Source organism: Oncorhynchus masou, chromosome 5 (genome assembly GCF_036934945.1).
Source record: "Oncorhynchus masou masou isolate Uvic2021 chromosome 5, UVic_Omas_1.1, whole genome shotgun sequence".
Taxonomy (NCBI): Eukaryota; Metazoa; Chordata; class Actinopteri; order Salmoniformes; family Salmonidae; genus Oncorhynchus; species Oncorhynchus masou.
In genome coordinates, this window is record NC_088216.1 from 63,240,980 (window position 1) to 63,263,360 (window position 22,381).

A 22,381-nucleotide genomic window follows, 5' to 3' on the forward strand; every position below is an offset into this window, starting at 1 on the left:
TGTTTTGGAAAGTAACCATACTGTGTTTGTGTGTTTCTACAGGAGCTGTAATTAACTGGGGGATAATGGGACATAATGTATAAAAATCAATGTAGAGGGAAGATGGAATGTAACAAATTTAACTGAAGTGGAAGTTAGCAGGAAATGACAGATAATGCAAACAGGCAGTGTACTGGTAAATACTGTAGTTCGAAGTGCAGGTATCTGTACACATCAGCACATGAGGATTTATTATTGTGTTTATCAGTGCAATGTATCTACTCCTGGGCAGAGAACAGCCTCACTTCTGACTGGTGAAAGGAAGGATGATATGTAAAAAAAAAAAAATACATTATTATCTTTCACTAAGTTATCCATTTAATGCCCTTAAACCTAAGTTGTATGGTCGCAATTACTGTCATGGAATTCTCTATCTAGCCCATTACATTGAAGCTCTTGGAGACTTCTGCATTGCTGTGTGGGGCACCTATTTTCAAATGTACGTGTTAAAAACAGCTGCCTGACAGAATATAGTGATCCACATCTCGACACCAACCTGGAAATCTTGCATATAGTTTATCTGGACTTTTACATGAACATATTCGAGACAACTTATTGGGGTGGTAGGTGTTATAGTGGTTAGAGTGTTAGACTAGTAACCGAAAGGTTCCAAGATCGAATCCTCGAGCTGACAAGGTAAAAGTCTGTTGTTCTGCCACTGAACTGTTCCTAGGCCGTCATTGAAAATAAGAATTTGTTCTTAACTGACTTGCCTAGTTAAACAAAGGTTAAATTAATTGGAAGTAATGTACAGTAATTGGAATAATCAAGAAATCTGAATAAAGATATAAAAGCATTGTAACATGTTTATTAGTGTTTATTTGTCATGAGACACATACAGTATCTGTTGGTGATGGAACTGCTTGTCTTGAATAGTTGTTAGAGGTCAATGATCCTGGGAGTGGCTTACTCGGTGTACCACAGGGTCTGCATCTGACTGTGTAGGTCTGGAGCTCACCATGCTTTCCCACACTCCTCAACCATTAACAGCCCTGATTGGGACAATAGATAACATCAATGACTTAGTGTGTGAGTGTCAATGTGATTGAGTGTGTGCGTGTACGTGCATGACAAAGAGTGAGAGAGATCCCGTGCATGGGCTATGGGTGGAGAAGCAGTCAGTGAGGCTAGAAGAGGGAGTGTGCAATGGTGGTAGTTGTGTGGGTGAGAGATGGTGTGTGTGTGCTCAAGGTGTGTAGACTTTAATCTATCACCTGGGAGCAGACTTGCCCTCCAGACTGACACCTGCTTGAGTTGGCAGATAAGATAGGTTTCCCACGGCGAAACACAGCAAGGCCTGGCTACAGGCACAGGCGCATCCTGTCATATACATACTAACGTTCACAATGTCTTCAAAGCGAGGCTTACCCTTCACAGCACTGTTGTGTCACTATGTAAATAAATTCTCTAGTCATATAAGTGAATTCAGACTTTATTTTGTACACACCGATAGATTACAGAACAGGTTCATAAATGCAGGTGTAATATATTAAGCAAATATATATATATTTTATATATATTTTATATATAATATATAATATATATAATATGTATATAATATATATGTTTAAATTCATACTAGTTTGAATAACATTGATGAATTAATTAAATCGAAACATAAATGCATGCTAAATGCATGCTACGATAATCACTTGTGTTTAATATTTTAGAAGGACATGATGATTAAATGAATAAGCTGGTTTGAAGGGGAGCGGCAGGAAGTGGACAGGGATCAGGATTCTCACATTCATGCCGAGAGGATAATTTAGGGCGGCACACTTCCTTTGTCCCTTCAATGAAAGGGGATAATGAAACGGGTTTGTGGGAAAGCCGAGGAGAGGTAGGCCCCACACAGGAGAGACGTGCCACACAGTTACACAGCCCAGCAGGCAGGTAGGCTGCGTCCTGGATCACCAGCTGTTTGATGAATCCAGAGCTGACGGAGTCGACTGCCCAACGTTAGCCTAGGGCTTAACATACAAACCCCAAGAGAGGCACGTTGGACACACACACACACACACACACACACACACACACACACACACACACACACACACACACACACACACACACACACACACACACACACACACACACACACACAGACACTTACACATGCATGTGCACAGACGCTCACGTTCTCATTCGAATCATGCTTGTATATAAAGTGCATTCAGAACGTTTTCAGACCCCTTCACTTTTTCCACATTTTGTTACGTTACAGTCTTATTCTAAAACTGATTAAATATATATTTTTTCTCATCAATCTACACACAATACCCCATAATGACAAAGCGAAAAATGTTTTTAAAAATGTTTTCACATGTATTACAAAAAACAACAGTAATACCTTATTTACATAAGTATTCAGACCCTTTGCTATGAGACTCGAAATTGAACTCAGGTGCATCCTGTTTCCATTGATCATCCTTGAGATGTTTCTACAACTTGATTGGAGTCCACCTGTGGTAAATGCAATTGATTGGACATGATTTGGAAAGGCACACACCTGTCTATATAAGGTCCCACAGTTGACGGTGCATGTTAGTGCAAAACCAAGGCATGAGGTCGAATGAATTGACCGTAGAGCTTTGAGACAGGATTTTGTAGAGGCACAGATCTGGGGAAGAGTACCAACAAATTCCTGCAGCATTGAAAGACCCCAAGAACACAGTAGCCTCCATCATTCTTAAATGGAAGACGTTTGGAACCACTAAGACTCTTCCTAGAGCTGGCCGCCTGGCCAACCTGAGCAATCGGGGGAGAAGGGCCTTGGTCAGAAAGGTGATGGTCACTCTGACAGAGCTCCAGAGTTCCTCTGTGGAGATGGGAGAACCTTCCAGAAGGACATCCATCTCTGCAGCACTCCACCAATCAGGCCTTTATGGTAGAGTGGCCAGATGGAAACCATTCCTCAGTAAAAGGCACATGCCAACCCGCTTGGAGTTTGCCAAAAGGCACCTAAAGAACTCTCAGACCATGAGAAACAAGATTCTCTGGTCTGATGAAACCAAGATTATCTTTGGCCTGAATGCCAAGCGTCACGTCCAGAGGAAACCTGGCAGCATCCCTAAAGTGAAGCAATCATGCTGTGGGGATGTTTTTCAGTGGCAGGGACTGGGAGACTAGTCAGGATCAAGGGAAAGATGAACGGAGCAAAGTACAGAGAGATGGTTGATAAAAACCTGCTCCAGAGCTTTCAAGACCTCAGACTGGGGCGAAAGTTCACCTTCCAATAGGACAGCGGCCCAAAGCACACAGCCAAGATAACGCAGGAGCCCGGACTTGAACCCAATCAAACATCTCTTGAGAGACCTGAACATAGCTGTTCAACGCCCCTCCCCATCCAACCTGACAGAGCTTGAGAGGATCTGCAGAGAAGAATGGGAGAAACTTCCCAAATACAGGTGTGCCAAGCTTTTTTAAATTTTATTTTACTTTTATTTTACTAGGCGACTTGCCTAGTAAAATAAAGGTAAAATAAAATTTAAGAAAAGTTAAGAACAAATTCTTATTTTCATTGATGGCCAAGGAACAGTGGGTTAACTGCCTGTTAAGGGGCAGAACAACAGATTTGTACCTTGTCAGGTCAGGGATTTGAACTTGCAATCGTTCGGTTACTAGTCCAACGCTCTAACCACTAGGCTACCCAGCTTGTAGTGTCACACCCAAGAATACTTGAGGCTGTAATCGCTGCCAAACATGCTTCAACAAGGTGCTGAGAAAAAGGTCTGAATACTCATGTAAATGTTATTTTTCCGTTTTTTTACTTGATACATTTGAAAAAATGTCTAAAGACATGTTTTTGCTTTATCATTTAGGGGATATTGTGTGTAGATTGATGAGGGAAAAAGTGAAGGGGTCTGAATACTTTCCGAATGCATCGTCAAGGCTGTGGGTAACTGGTGAAAGGAGTCAGTCGCAGGAGAACTGAGATGCATGGACAAGGTATTTAATTCAAGAAAACAACAGTACAAAACACAATACTATGGTGCAGGAAAAAATACCGGTACCATGAATAAACGGGCGTAACAACAAAACCCGGTAACAATAATACCATAATAAATTTTATTTTACTTTTTATTTTACTAGATGAGGACTGGGTCAAAATGGTAGACTTGCCTAGTAAAATAAGGTCATCTTAGGTTTCATTACATACAGTCGAGAAGAACTAAATAAGATAAAATTTACCAAAATATGTTTTTCATCGTGCCCCACTTCCTAGCATTCTTCTTGCCAATGTCCAGTCTCTTGACAACAAGGTTGATGAAATCCGAGCAAGGGTAGCATTCCAGAGGGACATCAGAGACTGTAACGTTCTGTGCTTCACGGAAACATGGCTCACTGGAGAGACGCTATCCGAAGCGGTGCAGCCAACGGGTTTCTCCACGCATCGCGCCGACAGAAACAAATACCTTTCTGGTAAGAAGAGGGGTGGGGGTGTATGCCTTATGGCTAACGAGGCATGGTGCAATGAAAGAAACATACAGGAACTCAAATCCTTCTGTTCACCTGATTTAGAATTCCTCACAATCAAATGTAGACCGCATTATCTACCAAGAGAATTCTCTTCTATTATAATCACAGCCGTATATATCCCCCCCCAAGCAGACACATCGATGGCTCTGAGAACGAACTTTATTTAACTCTTTGCAAACTGGAAACCATTTATCCGGAGGCTGCATTCATTGTTGCTGGGGATTTTAACAAGGCTAATCTGAAAACAAGACTCCCTAAATTTTATCAGCATATCGATTGCGCAACCAGGGGTGGAAAAACCTTGGATCACTGTTACTCTAACTTCCGCGCGCATATAAGGCCCTGCCCCGCCCCCTTTCGGAAAAGCTGACCACGACTCCATTTTGCTGATACCTGCCTACAGACAGAAACTAAAAAAGCTCCCACGCTGAGGTCTGTCCAACGCTGGTCCGACCAAGCTGACTCCACACTCCAAGACTGCTTCCATCACGTGGACTGGGACATGTTTCGTATTGCGTCAGATAACAACATTGACGAATACGCTGATTCGGTGTGCGAGTTCATTAGAACGTGCGTTGAAGATGTCGTTCCCATAGCAACGATTAAAACATTCCCTAACCAGAAACCGTGGATTGATGGCAGCATTCGCGTGAAACTGAAAGCGCGAACCACTGCTTTCAATCAGGGCAAGGTGTCTGGTAACATGACTGAATACAAACAGTGCAGCTATTCCCTCCGTAAGGCTATCAAACAAGCTAAGCGTCAGTACAGAGAAAAAGTAGAATCTCAATTCAACGGCTCAGACACAAGAGGCATGTGGCAGGGTCTACAGTCAATCACGGACTACAGGAAGAAATCCAGCCCAGTCACAGACCAGGATGTCTTGCTCCCAGGCAGACTAAATAACTTTTTTGCCCGCTTTGAGGACAATACAGTGCCACTGACACGGCCTGCAATGGAAACATGCGGTCTCTCCTTCACTGCAACGGAAACATGCGGTCTCTCCTTCACTGCAGCCGAGGTGAGTAAAACATTTAAACGTGTTAACCCTCGCAAGGCTGCAGGCCCAGACGGCATCCCCAGCCGCGACCTCAGAGCATGCGCAGACCAGCTGGCTGGTGTGTTTACGGACATATTCAATCAATCCCTATACCAGTCTGCTGTTCCCACATGCTTCAAGAGGGCCACCATTGTTCCTGTTCCCAAGAAAGCTAAGGTAACTGAGCTAACGACTACCGCCCACGTAGCACTCACTTCCGTCATCATGAAGTGCTGTGAGAGACTAGTCAAGGACCATATCACCTCCACCCTACCTGACACCCTAGACCCACTCCAATTTGCTTACCGCCCAAATAGGTCCACAGATGATGCAATCTCAACCACACTGCACACTGCCCTAACCCATCTGGACAAGAGGAATACCTATGTGAGAATGCTGTTCATCGACTACAGCTCGGCATTCAACACCATAGTACCCTCCAAGCTCGTCATCAAGCTCGAGACCCTGGGTCTCGACCCCGCCCTATGCAACTGGGTACTGGACTTCCTGACGGTCCGCCCCCAGGTGGTGAGGGTAGGTAACAACATCTCCTCCCCGCTGATCCTCAACACTGGGGCCCCACAAGGGTGCGTTCTGAGCCCTCTCCTGTACTCCCTGTTCAACCACGACTGCGTGGCCACGCACGCCTCCAACTCAATCATCAAGTTTGCGGACGACACAACAGTGGTAGGCTTGATTACCAACAACGACGAGACGGCCTACAGGGAGGAGGTGAGGGCCCTCGGAGTGTGGTGTCAGGAAAATAACCTCACACTCAACGTCAACAAAACTAAGGAGATGATTGTGGACTTCAGGAAACAGCAGAGGGAACACCCCCCTATCCACATCGATGGAACAGTAGTGGAGAGAGTAGCAAGTTTTAAGTTCCTCGGCATACACATCACAGACAAACTGAATTGGTCCACTCACACAGACAGCATCGTGAAGAAGGCACAGCAGCGCCTCTTCAACCTCAGGAGGCTGAAGAAATTCGGCTTGTCACCAAAAGCACTCACAAACTTCTACAGATGCACAATCGAGAGCATCCTGGCGGGCTGTATCACCGCCTGGTACGGCAACTGCTCCGCCCTCAACCGTAAGGCTCTCCAGAGGGTAATGAGGTCTGCACAACAAATCACTGGGGGCAAACTACCTGCCCTCCAGGACACCTACACCACCCGATGTTACAGGAAGGCCATAAAGATCATCAGGGACATCAACCACCCGAGCCACTGCCTGTTCACGCCGCTATCATCCAGAAGGCGAGGTCAGTACAGGTGCATCAAAGCTGGGACCGAGAGACTGAAAAACAGCTTCTATCTCAAGGCCATCAGACTGTTAAACAGCCACCACTAACATTGAGTGGCTGCTGCCAACACACTGACACAACTCCAGCCACTTTAATAATGGGAATTGATGAGAAATTATGTAAATATATCACTAGCCACTTTAAACAATGCTACCTTATATAATGTTACTTACCCTACATTATTCATCTCATATGCATACGTATATACTGTACTCTATATCATCGACTGCATCCTTATGTAATACATGTATCACTAGCCACTTTAACTATGCCACTTTGTTTACATACTCATCTCATATGTATATACTGTACTCGATACCATCTACTGTATCTTGCCTATGCTGCTCTGTACCATCACTCATTCATATATCCTTATGTACATATTCTTTATCCCTTACACTGTGTATAAGACAGTAGTTTAGGAATTGTTAGTTAGATTACTTGTTGGTTATTACTGCATTGTCGGAACTAGAAACACAAGCATTTCGCTACACTCACATTAACATCTGCTAACCATGTGTATGTGACAAATAAAATTTGATTTGATTTGATTTGTGCTGCCAATGATTGGAACGAATAGCAAAAATTGCTGGAGTTGGAGACTTATATCTCCCTCACTAACTTTAAGCATCAGCTATTTTTTTTTTACTTTACTAGGCAAGTCAGTTAAGAACAATTTCTTATTTTCAATGATGGCCTAGGAACAGTGGGGTAACTGCCTGTTCAGGGGCAGAACAAGAGTTTTGTACCTTGTCAGCTCGGGGATTTGAACTTGCAACCTTTCGGGTAATTGTCCAACGCTCTAACCACTAGGCTACCCTGCCTACCTGCTTAAATAAAGGTGAAATCAAATACATTTAAAAAAAGATAAGACAGCACACTTCACAAGGCAGATATGCACAGAATAATCACACTACAGAGATGATTAGGATTTTTTAAATTAAATTGTATATATATATATATATTTTTTTTTAAATAAATTATCACATAAACAAACTGGAAAATAATGTTGAATAAAGAAATCCAGATATCTGTCATGTATTATGTTTCATCATCTCTATAATGCTTCATCCCAGTTATCCTGAGTGTTTTAGCCGTCTTTGGTCTCTTCACCAGTCGTTAATGCGTCTGACCAAGGACTTGGGCGTGTCCTTCGTCGACAATTTTGAGTCCTTCTGGAATAGGCCTGGCTACTCTGTGGAAGGCGCAATTAAGCTGGGTGAAAATGGCTCCCGGCTGTTGTCATCAAACATTGGAAAGGCTCTTGGTCAACTAAATTGATGTGAGGACAATAATAGCATTACATGAAAGTCCGCTTTTACCATCTCCTCTTTGGTCACTGTGAGAGTTCCACATGTTGTATCTGAAAGCAGTGGCGGTTCTAGCTTGTATGGCTCACAGGGTGAACCCCCCCTTCAGCCCCCCCCCCGATAAAACCCCCAAAAATACCCATTCTGCACTAACTGTACATTTTATTCAGACATTTGGAACAACACAAAGAAAGAATCAAAACATTTAAAATGATATAAATATAAAAACTATATAAAAATAAGACAAATTGTAGTATATATATATATACAAATGAAAAAGAGAATCAAATTATTACACTATTACCCTATTGCTAACAAAAAAACACACGAATAAAACTAAATTGCACAAATCCTATATCACACAAATACACAAATAGAATAACACACTTATAAAGAAGAGAACCTGATTATTACACTATTGCACTTCAAACAAGAAACACACAAACTGAATTGCACAACTAATTGCATTGCATTAGTACTGTGCAATTATACGTGTGCTATTTGATAGATTCCCTCACTCCCCCTACCTCTGGCTTCCAGTGGGGAGACCTGCAACCGCCCCCTCCCCATCTCATACTTCTGAGTGGGAGGCCTTCCCAGGCCTAGCCAGCCTTGCTCACAAACTTGAATCAGGGCGCCCACTCCGACAAGGTTAATTGACCCACAGTCCCACACAGTGACATAATATCATTGACATGACATGCAATAGGCTAAGAGTGGCTGGATTGAGGGCTTGTAGTTCTGTTGTAAGGCAGGTCCTCACCAGACATCACCGGCAACAACGTCACCTATGGGCACAAACGCACTGTCGTTGGACCAGACAGGACCAGACAGGACTTCACTGACGAGTCGTGGTTTTGTCTCACCAGGGGTGATGGTCGGATTCCCGTTTATCATCGAAGGAATGAGCATTACACCAAGGCCTGTACTCTGGAGCGGGATCAATTTGGAGGTGGAGAGTCCGTCATGGTCTGGGGCGGTGTGTCACAGCATAATCGGACTGAGCTTGTTGTCATTGCAAGGCAATCTCAACGCTGTGCGTTAAAGGGAAGACATCCTCCTCCCTCATGTGGTACCCTTCCTGCAGGCTCATCCTGACATGACCCTCCAGCATGACAATGCCACAAGCCATACTGCTCGTTCTGTGCGTGATTTCCTGCAAGACAGGAATGTCAGTGTTCTGCCATGGCCAGCGAAGACCTGTTGGACCAGAGGGTGAGGGTGAGGGCCATTCCCCCCATAAATGTCCGGGAACTTGCAGGTGCCTTGGTGGAAGAGTGGGGTAACATCTCACAACAAGAACTGGCAAATCTGGTGCAGTCCATGAGGAGGAGATGCACAGCAGTACTTAATGCAGCTGGTGGCCACACCAGATGCTGTCTGTTACTTTTGATTCTGGCCCACCCCCCTTTGTTCAGGGACACATTATTCCATTTATGTTAGTCACATGTCTGTGGAACTTGTTCAGTTTATGTCTCAGTTGTTGAATCTTATGTTCATACAAATATTTACACATGCTAAGTTTGCTGAAAATAAACGCAGTTGACAGTGAGAGGATGTTTTTTTTTGTTGAGTTTTATATATCTATATATTTTTTTAAAATAATAATAATTGTGCGGGTGCCCCATGCCGCCCCCGGCAACATGTTGCCCTGGGCGGCTGCCCATGTCGCCTATGCCTAAATCTGCCACTGTCTGAAAGTGGTGACATGCCTAATGGTGCTAACCAGAGAAATGTAATTGCTATTCCTACTTTGTTTTCTTTTCATAATAGGTATAAACCAATCTTTGAGTCTCCTGTTGTTCTGAAATCTCAAAGTAATCTGACTTGTACTCAAACTCTATGTGATTGTAAATTCAGAAAAGGTTTGACATTTTTATATCTTAACATTCATAGTTTATTACCTAAAATGGATCATGTCAAGATATGGTTCTCTCAGGCAGACCCTGCTATTTTTGTTTTATCTGAAACCTGGTTAACTGATAAAACTCTGGACTCTGATGCTGCTATGAATGGTTACAATGTGTTTAGGGCTGACATTAAAGGCAAAGGTGGTGGTGTTGCTATACAAATAATCTTCTTTCTGTGTCTCTGTTAAAGGCTACCTCCAGTCCTAAACAATTTGAATTGTTGGCTTTAAGTCTTCAGGTGGGTTCATTCTCAAAAGTAACAGTTATAGGAATCTATTTTCCACACTCCGGCAAGAAGTGTGTACTAAACAAACACACTGATTTAATTGCAATTTTTACTGCCCCAGAGGTGTTAATCACTGGAGATTTTAATATTGCATGGGGAACGCAGGATGCTGACTGTTTAAAGGATTTTTGTACTAATTTAAATTTGACCCAACTGATTACAAAGCCTACTCGTCCAAACTTAAAGGACCCTACGAAATTGACTTTGATTGACCTCTTATTTACAAATACTCCAGAGAAATATGCTGGGAGTGGGGTATTTACTTTGGATATTAGTGACCACTGTCCCATTGTATGTGTCAGGGATATACGGATGCCTAGATCTAAACCTTGTTTTATCAACAAGAGGAATTTTTTAAATTTCAATGAACAGGCATTTTTTGGGGGCCCTTTATTTTGGTGACTTTGATTGTATTGCATTTATACCTAACCCATGGCTGGCTCTGAACCACTCTCTAATGTTTTCAGTTGTATTGTACTGTAGATAAACATGCTCCCTTTAAAAAAAAATAGAAATAAAAATAGGTATTGCCTTTGGTTCAGTCCAGAGCTATTTGAAGTCATAAACAACAGAGATGCTGCCTGTGCCAAAGATAGATTCAAAGACTCAGGCCCTGACTGGCAGTCTTTCAGGCAATTGAGAAATCTGTGTGTAAAACTATTTAAAAAAGCAAAATCCGATTATGTTCATACACTATCTGAATATAAGGGGACCCAGCTACATTTTGGAAAGCTGTTACATCACTGAAGGGTTGTGTCTCCTCTTCTTTCCCCCAATAAATTAATTTAGATTCTGGCCCTATTATTGACAAAATTGATATCCTTAAAGCATTTAATCACAATTTTATCTCTGTGGGCAATATATTTGAATGTATTTCAAAGCCAGCTCTTGAAAATAATAGTTTTGATGTTGAAAATCTTTTGAATGGAACTGAAAATGCTGGTCAGGAGTTTTCTTTTCGGAAATTCTGAGATGGAGAAGTCCTGGATGCTTTGCTAACATGAGACAACAGCCAAATCCACAGGGGCTGATCATTTGGAGCCTGGTCTGCTTAAGTGGGCTGATCATTTGGAGCCTGGTCTGCTTAAGTGGGCTGATCATTTGGAGCCTGGTCTGCTTAAGTGGGCTGATCATTTGGAGCCTGGTCTGCTTAAGTGGGCTGATCATTTGGAGCCTGGTCTGCTTAAGTGGGCTTAAGTGGGCTGATCATTTGGAGCCTGGTCTGCTTAAGTGGGCTGATCATTTGGAGCCTGGTCTGTTTAAGTGGGCTGATCATTTGGAGCCTGGTCTGTTTAAGTGGGCTGATCATTTGGAGCCTGGTCTGTTTAAGTGGGCTGATCATTTGGAGCCTGGTCTGTTTACGATCATTTGGGCTGATCATTTTGGAGCCTGGTCTGTTTAAGTGGGCTGATCATTTGGAGCCTGGTCTGTTTAAGTGGGCTGATCATTTGGAGCCTGGTCTGTTTAAGTGGGCTGATCATTTGGAGCCTGGTCTGTTTAAGTGGGCTGATCATTTGGAGCCTGGTCTGTTTAAGCATGCAGCTCCCCACATTGCTGGCTCAGCAGCACACAGTTTTAATTTAACATTGTTATCAGGAAGTATTCCAAAAGCATTCATATTTATTTTGTTATTGTGTGCTGAATTATATTTTATACGGGGGTCTCTTGTTAAATTGATTTTTAATCTCAATGTGACTCCCTGTTTAATTGATTTACCTCATGGTGTAGGAAACACAATGGTAGGCCAACGGAAAGTGGGAGGCAAACACACATTCGATCTCCTGTGGAGCAACGCATGGATAAAGCTGAGTTATATGAATACAAAAAGTATTTTTGATGTTAAGTGTGCCTGGCGGCTCATGTTTCCCCTCTCTTTCACCATGTGGACATCAAAGACCAGTCAAACAAGACAGACATTTTTTTCTCAATAGTAAGGCGCCAATGTACTGTAAGGTGTGATTAACACACACGCGTATGTTCTTTCCAACGGCGTGACTCACATGGCAGATGGGGGATGTCGTCAGTATACGTCGCCAAAATTGTATTGCAGATCGTTGGTTCAACAGTTGCCTGTGGAGTGTGGGAGAAAGTCTCAGGAGTCCTCAGACTCAACACAGACTTGTCGAGGCTGGGTTGCTGAAGAGCTGTGCGGATACGCTTTGTAAGAGCTCATTAAAGAACAGCCACTCTACAGCTCCCAGGTAACTACCATGGCAACTTTTGCTAAAAGTAATACTTCTGTTGAACTCGTTCTGTTCATCCAACAATTGGGTAAGTATAGGCTAATACTCAATTTCAGAACGTTTGTGCTTATCAAAGTTTATCACGAGTAATAGCCTAATCTTGTTCTGTTTCCTTCCTTTCCACGGAAAGTAATTGCGGATAATTTTCAGAGACACTAATCTAGAGCAGCTGAGGACACTTCCACAGTGGACAGATGTGTGGCCAGCAATATCGGTGGCCAGCAATATCGGCAGCCCGCATCCAAACTGGAGAAAGCCAATATTTTAGAGATGGCAGTGAGTTTCCTATAGGAGACAACCACTGCGGGTGTTTCACCCAGCTACTCGCAGGGATTCTCCCAGTGTCTGCAGGAGACCCTCCGGCAGCTGTCCCTTCACGTGTCCCTGCAGGCGGCAGAACGAGGGGAGATCAAACGGTTCTAAGTGCTCCAGAGAACACCACCGTCCAAGCAAAACCCTGCCAAGCGGTCAACATCGAGATTATCATCACCACGATCCGAAGGCTCTCTGTAGAGACCGTGGTAATACTGACAATTACCACAAGACTGGAGAAAGTATCTCAACATTTTGGATCAGATTTGCGCCTCAGGCTAACAACCAATGCATATTATTTTTGTGGCATGATTATGTTATCGCCAGTTGTGCAACATTTGCACATACACTACATGACCAAAAGTATGTGGACATCTACTTGTTGACGCATCATTCCCAAATCATGAACATTAATTCCCCCTTTGCTGCAATAACAGCCTCCATTCAGCCATGAGCATTAGTGAGGTCGGGCACTAATGTTGGGCAATTAGGCCTGGCTTGCGGTCTGCTTTCCAATTCAAAGTTGTTCGATGGGGTTGAGGTCAGGGCTCTGTGCAGGCTAGTCAAGTACTTCCACACAGATCTCGACAGACCATTTCTGTATGGATCTCGATTTGTGCACAAGGGCATTGTCATTCTGAAACAGGAAAGGGTCTTCCCCAAACTGTTGCCACGAAGTTGGAAGCACAGAATTGTCTATAATGTCATTGTATGCTGTAGTGTCACTGGAATTAAGGGGCCTATTCTGAACCATGAAAAACATCCCCAGACCATTATTCCTCCTTCACCAAACTTTACAGTTGGCACTGGATTTGAGCAGGTAGCTTTTTCCTAGCATCCACCAAACCCAGATTCGTCCGTCAGGCTGCCAGATGGTGAAGCATTATTCATCACTGCTCCAGAGTTCAATAGCAGCAAGCTTTATACCACTTCAGCCGATGCTTGGCTTTGCGCATGGCAATTTTAAGCCTGTTTTCTTCAGCTCGGCCATGGAAACCCATTTGATGAAGCTCCCTAAGAACAGTTATTGGCTGAAGTTGCTTCCGGAGACAGTTTGGAACTTGGTAGTGAGTGTTGCAACCGAGGACAGATGATTTTTATGCACTACGTGCTTCAGCACTTGGCGGTCCCGTTCTGTGAGCTTGTGTGGCCTACCACTTTGCGGCTGAGCCGTTGTTTCTCATAGATCTTTCCACCTCACAATAACAGCACTTACAGTTGACCGGGGCAGCTCTAGCAAGGCTTTAATTTGACAAACTGACTTGTTGGAAATGTGGCATCCTATGATGGTGCCATGTTTGAAAGTCATTGAGCTCTTCAGTGTTTGTCAATGGAGTTTGCATGGCTGTGTGCCTTTTTAAAATTAATTTTAAAATATATATATTTTAAAATTAACCTTTCAGCAACGAGTGTGGCTGAAATAGCTGAATCCAATAACACTACGTATTCAAAAGTATATCTTGTTTTAATGTACCCATGAAATTGTCTACAGTGTATGATGAATACACTTCAAAGCAATTTTATTCTTATACGGATTAAGCTTCTCAAATTATTTTACATTTTATGAAGGCTTTATACTCTGTTTTGTTGCATGATATTATTTTTCATTTCAAGTTCAGCAATGATTATTTTTACATGTTGTAATTGATACCACTTAAACATTCCTGATTATTTTCTTAATTATATTTGTAATATCGTGTAGCATGTCATTCACTTATCACAGTGACTCAAGTTACACACTGTCAATGGTGGAATGACTTTCAACATAATTATGTAGGGAGGCTAACATTGATCAACCTGAGCTGGCAATGGCATTAGTAGCTTAGTTTAGAAAGACTGTTTCCTGTGCCACATTGTTCAGTGGTGGGCAATTCTAGTTTAGCACCATGGACAACTCTAAGAGCACACGAGGAGGTTTCACTCACAAATTCCAATTTGTTCTTGCATAAGGAGATGCGTAACTAGCACAGACTGGGGGAAAAAGTGAAGAACAAGATATCAATCTATTCATAACTTTTTTTGTTTATTCAAATTGACTCAATGAGACATCACCTCAAGGTGAATAGACACATGTGATTAAACATCACAATAAGTCTTGGAGAATTGTCCAAGTTCTTATGATACTCCAACAGAGTACAGGAAATGCATTTACTGTCTTTATGAAAGACAAGATAATTGTTTAAAATAAACAAGAGGTTTTACATTGAGAGAACACACATTTCTCTGCAATATTGCAGAGTGTTCTCTCAATGTAAAACCTCTTATTTTAAACAATTCTTGTCTTTCATAAAGACAGTAAATGCGTTTCCTGTACTCTGTTGAAATGATCAGAATAACATTCACATAAAGCAAATTCTATCATTTTGGGGTAAATACTCATGATGGATAAATACATACTCAATAACCTTTCAATATTACCTTATCACGAGAAAAATGTAGTGGTGACAATGTTTTCCTATATGGTTTGAGCTTAAAACATGATTCAAATTGACAATCACAAACAGTTTGTTGATATAAAACCTATTTTTGGTTAAAAATCCTCATGGAGGACCATTCAAGTTATTCTTTATCATGATTGACATGACACGTTTCATAAAACATAAAGGTTATTATTTTAAAAAAACGACAAAAATGGATTGTTCAATTAAATTTTAATTTAAAAAATGTTCTTAGTCACAAGACGTTTAAAACCTCATGCATAAACAGAATATGAGGAATATCTCTTCCCATTCTCACTACTGTCCATGATATACATTTTAGAGTAACATTGTCCATTGTGATTGTCTGCGAATTGAGCTCCATTCTGTAGGACTGTACCAGGGCCTCCAGAGGGCGCTGTTGACTGGACTATAGTCTTTGCTCATGCTGTGCTGGGTTGGGGAGCTGAGCTGAGGCAGGTCACTTTCCATTCTGTTCTTATCAGAGGATGGCTGCAGGCTCTGGAAGTGGCTCAGCAGTCTTCTCTGGGACTGTCTTCACCTCATCCTTGGACAGGAAGTGCACAATCTCTTGGACACATCTGGAGTAACCCTGATTGACAGGTGCTGAGCAGGACGAGGAGCTCACTGGCTGGTACTGTTGCTGTCCGTTTCAGGAGGCAAACTGTCATCTCCAGGATGTCGGCTTTCTCTAGCTTGGAATCAGGCTGCTGATTGAGGATCTCTGGACCCAGGAAAGGCTGCTGTTGATACAATCTATGCTTCTCCACCAATGGCTTTCTTCACTGCAAGAAGAGAAGAGGCAAGTCATTAATAACCTTATTCTGGAATATGACATTATTTAAACACAAACAATCAATCAAATTAAATTAATTTCCTTGAATTTGAATCTTCGATTTACCTTAATGGTCAGAGTCAGTTGCTCCTCAGAGAGGATCATAGCTGAAGTTATTGTAGGTGCCATGGCTGGATGTCTGTGCTGTAGAGGCCTCTGTGTAGAGAGAATCTGATTTCTATTGGCTTAATCTCCTATATATATCCCAAATCTGTGTATGTGTGTGTCTTGGGCTTGTAGGAGAATCTCAGTCTGTAGCCAATGGGTGAGCTTGGGAGGACGACGAGGACTGTGGAGCTGCCACATGCTCAGTGTTCTTATTGCTGGGGGACAATGGTCACATCTCAGGGGAACAGGTGGAGGGGTGGAGGGTGATGGAGAGTCACTCACAGAGCGCTGTGTGAATCTGGGAAAGTGGTGACTCCCAGATCTGCTGCCTGATGTTGGGATCAATGACAGACAGTGCACATGCTCATTACAATTTACAAAAATTCATTAAAACACCACATTATAAAATAATGACACTGACACAAATCCTGTACATTAAAACTCTTGGTCCTACCCAAATCCTTTTGATTGTTACATTTTTTTAGAACAGCCTACTATTTCCTTGATACAGTCCAGTTTTGGTCAAGTTTAGGCACTTCACATGATTTTGAACTGTGAGCTGTTAATCTGATTTGATGAATGATTTGCATTATTTTACTTTATTTATAAACAATATTCCTAATTCCTTGTGATTTCAGTATTTCACCTCTTTTAAACCCGAAAAATTAAACAATTAGACAATATTAGGTCAAAGTAGGATATAAAGTTTTTGGGAGGGAATTTCCTGTATTGGTAGTCCAGAAGCAGCAGATGTGTCCTCGGTCTTGGAGCTACTGGTCAGTGTGAGTAGCGAGCTGATCTGAGTTTCCCACACTGACTCCTGTGTGCTGTGATCAATGCACTACAAAACCTGCTCAGTGGACCATTAGTGACGGCTATTGGCTCTGTGTTGTACTATAGACACAGCCTGACGTCACAGACCATCTAGATTCTGGAGGGAAACATAGTCTGGAGGGACTATGCTAACATGTGGAATTGTTTTAAGATGGTCATACCATGGATCATTTAGCTATTTCATTTTGAATTCTAGGACTTATTTAGGTACCCTAAAAAAAGATTGACAAAATATTTGATAAATTATTGCATTTGGCTTTAACATCTATATCCCATAGCATTGAAAAACATGTGACAATGTGACAATGTGTGACAATGTGACTAACCACCTGGATTTGGTCCTATGTAGGAAAATTTGAAATGTAGTTTTTTTTACAATGGATGAATGTAGACTCAGAGCTAGAAAATGGTATATCATACACTACAGTTGAGGAACGGTGGGAAAGCACCTCTGATTTGGAAGTTGATAAATGTTCATTGAATGTTTTGGTACTGTCACGCCCTGGGGCCTGTTGCACAAAACTAGGATAAGGGATTAAGCCAGGATATCTTGGTGATCCTGGCTCAATTGATCCGTAATCCGGTTGCACTAAAGATGGATAGGGGGCAGGAGGATATGTTATGGTATAAATTACCATGGAGATTTATTCTGTGGAGCTAGCCTGCTCCAGACCAGGCTAAATTCCAGGATCTATTTAATCTCATCCCTAATGTCACTCAGCAGTCACCACAAATGGAAACCAATAGTTATTTCACTGCTCACTATACATTGTTATCACATATAACTAGACCCACTGTTATTATTTAAACGTTTGTGATCATTAATTTCAATGATTTTGGATAAAAAATGATTTTTAGATGATGTTGCTATCATTAGATAATTTACAGTTTCCCATAGACTATAAGGCTATATATAAAATGATAGAATATTAGGGCCACAGAGGGGAAAAAAACACAAGTCATAATATTGTAACCAGTTGTTTTAAAGGAGGACAGTTGTTAAAATGACAGATGTGGGGCATTTCGTGAAATTGTACTTCAGTATGGTTTCATAAACAAAGACATGCTGATGTGCCAGAATATAAAGTATCACATTGTCATTAGTATCAAAACTGTAAAAACAATATGTAGCTTTTCTGCAGAAAGAACCAGCCTCATAAATGTATGACTTTATCCTTTTTCTTCAGTGTGGCCCTAGTACTCTGTCATATAAACAAATACACATTCCATATGAATATAAAAACACAATGTGTAACATTATGTTCCTTTATTGAATAAGGACAAAACAAAGCAGGTAAACCATCAGCTCCTTTCGAAACTGAAGTCACAGTGACTCTACAAGATGGAAAGCACAGAATCCAAGCATATTATACAAAATGATACATACACATTCAAAGGTCTGTATATAACACACCCTGCATGTCTGCACACTAAAATAAATGCAGGACAAATCCATACACATCAACTGAACAGACAAATGAATGGATGCAGTAGCCTCCCTGCAGCCTTGTATTACACACAGTATACCGCACAAACATCATAAGAGGCCAAATTAGTCAAAAAACGAACCCAAAAAAACCCAAATTCCTCTGCCACCGCAGGACATATTTAACCAAAATTGAAAGCACACATACTAACTAAAATAATTCAACACATATTGGTCCCTCAGCAGCCGACCACTGTCGTCATCAGGGAAGATTGCCGGATTGTCCCAGTCCATGGCTGGTGGCACTCTGGGGGCCCTCTCCTTCCTCAGGCAGGCCACATTGTGGAGGACAGCACAAGCCACAGTAATATCACATGCCCTAACAGGGCTGACCCTTAATTTGTGAAGGCAGTGAAAGCGTGCCTTCAGGAGGCCAAAGGTCATTTCAACTCTGGCCCTGGTCCTGGCATGGGCATGGTTGTAGGCCTGCTGTGCTTCCTGGGGGTCTGTGAAAGGTGTCAGGAGAAAAGGCTGGCAGCCATACCCCTGTCTCCCAGCAACACACCAGAGAATTCACCTGTCAACACAAAATCTCATCATTACTACCTCATAAACACAGTGATATTCTTGACACAGCCATGATGGTTATAAATAGGGGTTGTGTGGCTTACCTTGTGATAGGCACTGATAGATTTCAGAGGCCCGAAAGATTCTGGAGTCATGGACTGAGCCAGGCCATTTTGCCACAACATTGCTGATCACACAGTCAGCATTGCAGACCATCTGAAATCATAAGATGAGGAATATTACACCAATCAATGCACATCACTGGCAATGCAGAGTGTTCGTCAATGGACAATATCAAAAAGTTATGTTCACCTGAACATTAATGCTGTGAAAGGATTTCCTATTCACAAAATCGGCCTCATGGGCACCTGAGGGGGCTTTTATCCTTATGTGTGTGCAGTCCACTGCACCAATGACATTGGGGAAACCTGTCACACAAAGTAATGAGTATCCTACTATGTGTTAACAGTTGTCCTGTAATTTGTAGATCCTCTTACCTGCAATCCTATAGAACTCCTCTTTGATGTCACAGAGTCTTCTGTGGCCAGGGAAGGAGATGAAGACATCTGCTAATGCTTTGATAGCCAGACACACACTCCTTATTGTGCGGCAAATTGTGGCCTTGTTCAGCTGTTCTGCATCCCCCACTGAGTACAGGAAGGCTCCACTAGCAAAAAAGCGCAAGGCCACACAAACCATTTGCTCCACACTCAGTGCATGGCTCCGTGCAGTGCGGTGCTTAATCCTGGGACCCAGTAGTCTGCATAGATACCTGATGCCATCTGCAGAAAACCTGTATCTTTCATATAGATGGTCATCAGGGAAGGCCAGTGGGTCCAACCGGTCCCTGAAGACCCTTTCTCGTCTGAAGGCTCTCCTCAGCACAAGTGCTTCTTCATCCACCACATCTCGCACGAATGGGCATGCCATTGTCAGAGCAGAAAGGAACACACAATTTTGGGCCTTCATATAGGCTAGTGGCCACACTTGGTGCTGGGGGGTGGGCAAAAGAGGGTGATGCCTTTAACGATGACTTGGTTGTACTGATTGCTGGGAAAATAAAAAAATTAGAAAGATGCCACCGTCCTGTGTGCTCACAATAAGAGCTCATATGTCATGGCTCACTTGACTTTACGAGAATATACCTAATTTTTATTTTGAGCTGTGTCATCTTCTTGGAGCTGGGGGAGGAAAGAAAAATAATGATTAATACATTTGTGTTACAGTTAGCATACAGTGTACATTGAAGGCATATCTCACCTCCCTCTCAAGTTTTTTATTTCAAGGTCCAGTTTCCTAATTGTCCTCTTTTTTATTTCGGACTCCAGTGCAAGATTTTCCATCTTTTTCTTCTTGTACTGAATGTCTATGTCTGCCAGTTCTATTTGGCGCCGGAGGTGGTTGCCATACAACTTTCTGATAGCTTGTGAGCTCTGTGAACACAATACAATTAGCGCAGCTGGATTTTGGCAGGATGTGGTGTCCTTTTATTAATACGCACTATGTTGCCAGGCTGGTTTTCCCACTGTATAGCATCTGGGTCCTGTAAAATAAATTAGATTTTTTGATTTTGATGAGGACTCCTCACCATTGTAGAGTAAATAGTACTTTCACAGTCTTAACATGATACCTCATGCCTTCTGGAATCCAGAGAGATGGTCTCCTCCTCATCATCGTCTCCATCATGTGCTGTTGCACTGGGGCCTTCACCCTATCACATTTAATCGGATTCATATTGAAGCTAGTAGACAAGACATGCCAGGCCTACAGTATGCCTTTGATGGAGTACTCACTGGATCAGCATCGTCTGGTGCTTGTGCTGGTGGCTCTAACAGGAACACAGTGCTGCCAGACACTGCAAGGCAATAGGTAAACCAAAGTCAGACAGTCCAAATTGATTCAATATGAATGTGGTTGTATCCCATGTAGAGATGGAAGGACATACCTTGAATGAAGCGGGTGGCATCTTGGGAGGAACCTATGCTCGTCTCTTTCCCCCCAGGGATCCCCTCTAAGACGGGCCTGCCTTTATTTAGCTCCAAGGCCATGTCCTCTGCTGGGGTAAGGTCAGCCTTTGGTGACCCACCACCCGTGCCTTGTCGGTGGGTATTCTTTTTCACTGCTAAAACAGTACAGACAATGTGTGAGCAGGCACCTTCTGGGTACAATATATGCTTGTCCTTTGTTAAATATTAGTCAGGGACCATACCATTCTGCAGAATGTTCTTGTATTTGATTTTGACCAGCTGCCATGTCCGTTTTGGCCCGTTCATGTTTAATCTACACACACACACACACACACACACACACACACACACACACACACACACACACTGCAAAAAATTACTTGGTATTTTTGTCTTGTTTTCAGTAAAAATATCAAAAAATTTATCATAGCTTTATACAGTGTGATGGAGTTACTTTACACAATTTCACTCATATCTGCAGTGCATTTCAATTAAACATTTAACCGTTTCATAATTACAGTACAACTGCATTTTTGGAGATGTGAATTAAATATTTGAATTGTAATTGTGATGTTTCAGCGGAGCGGTGAGTGTGTAATTGTGCACTACTTACGCATTCAGGCGGTCTGCAATACTTTGCCACGCTTTTTCTCTTTGCTTTATCACTGTGGCGGTGTTGCCTTTCTTCTTAATTATATCTTTTACCTCCTCGTATGCCTCCATGAGGATTTGTGCTTCCGACGGGGAAAAGTACGCGGCTCTAGTTGCCATGGTAAATCAGTTAATCTGTGATCTGTGGCGGGGTCTATTTGAGTGAGCCGTGAGCGCGCACCTATCCAGGATTGGTTTCACCTGGCTTAATGAATCCGTGTCTGCTCATCCTGGCTTGGTCTTTGTGCAACCAATTAAGCCTGGACGCACATGTTTTGGCTTCATTGAGCTCAGCTGAGTCATTTATCCCGGATGTCTTAATTCTACTTTTGTGCAACAGGCCCCTGGCCTTAGTATTCTGTGTTTTCGTTATTATTTTGGTGAGGCCAGGGTGTGACATGGGGATTTATGTGGTTTGTTTTGTCTGGGGTTGTTTGTAGTTATGGTATTGTGGTTAGAGTAGTACTCTAGGTAAGTCTATAGTTGCCTAGAGTGGTTCTCAATCAGAGGCAGGTGTTTATCGTTGTCTCTGATTGGGAACCATATTTAGGCAGCCATATTCTTTAGGTCTCTTGTGGGTGATTGTTCCTGTCTTTGTGGCACCAGATAGGACTGGTTTTTTTTTCCT

At 42.4% G+C, this 22,381-nt stretch overlaps 1 protein-coding gene, 1 long non-coding RNA gene and 1 pseudogene across 3 annotated transcripts; all 3 read right to left on the reverse strand.

Annotated features, from left to right (window-relative positions):
• Positions 1 to 12,927: 12,927 nt before the first annotated feature.
• Positions 12,928 to 16,385, reverse strand: LOC135529628 (transcription factor HES-5-like; annotated as a pseudogene).
• Positions 16,386 to 18,394: 2,009 nt separating this feature from the next.
• LOC135527683 (uncharacterized) lies at positions 18,395 to 20,130 on the reverse strand. Its single transcript, XR_010453466.1, has 3 exons — positions 19,633 to 20,130; positions 19,240 to 19,351; positions 18,395 to 19,145 (listed from the first exon to the last, which is right to left on the reverse strand). It is a non-coding gene; the product is annotated as an uncharacterized LOC135527683 (long non-coding RNA).
• Positions 20,131 to 20,233: 103 nt separating this feature from the next.
• Positions 20,234 to 21,901, reverse strand: LOC135527686 (uncharacterized). Of its 2 annotated transcripts, XM_064956188.1 has the most exons (8): positions 21,716 to 21,900; positions 21,345 to 21,415; positions 21,081 to 21,257; positions 20,929 to 20,990; positions 20,766 to 20,846; positions 20,637 to 20,678; positions 20,396 to 20,568; positions 20,234 to 20,316 (listed from the first exon to the last, which is right to left on the reverse strand). In XM_064956188.1, the coding sequence occupies exons 1-8, from the start codon at positions 21,871 to 21,873 to the stop codon at positions 20,250 to 20,252; spliced, it is 831 nt and encodes a 276-aa protein (XP_064812260.1). In that variant the 5' UTR covers positions 21,874 to 21,900; the 3' UTR covers positions 20,234 to 20,249. The 2 variants fall into 2 exon arrangements, with proteins under 2 accessions (XP_064812260.1, XP_064812270.1); XM_064956198.1 differs by having other exon boundaries at positions 21,345 to 21,901.
• Positions 21,902 to 22,381: the final 480 nt, after the last annotated feature.

Bases quoted from the DNA above. Each gene is read 5' to 3' on its own strand.
- LOC135527686 (XM_064956188.1), bottom strand. From the start codon at position 21,873: ATGGCAACTAGAGCCGCGTACTTTTCCCCGTCGGAAGCACAAATCCTC. The intron at 20,991-21,080 runs GTATGTCCTTCC...ATTGCCTTGCAG, and splicing joins TGCCACCCGCTTCATTCAAG to TGTCTGGCAGCACTGTGTTC. The intron at 20,569-20,636 runs GTGCGTATTAAT...TTGTGTTCACAG, and splicing joins AAAACCAGCCTGGCAACATA to AGCTCACAAGCTATCAGAAA.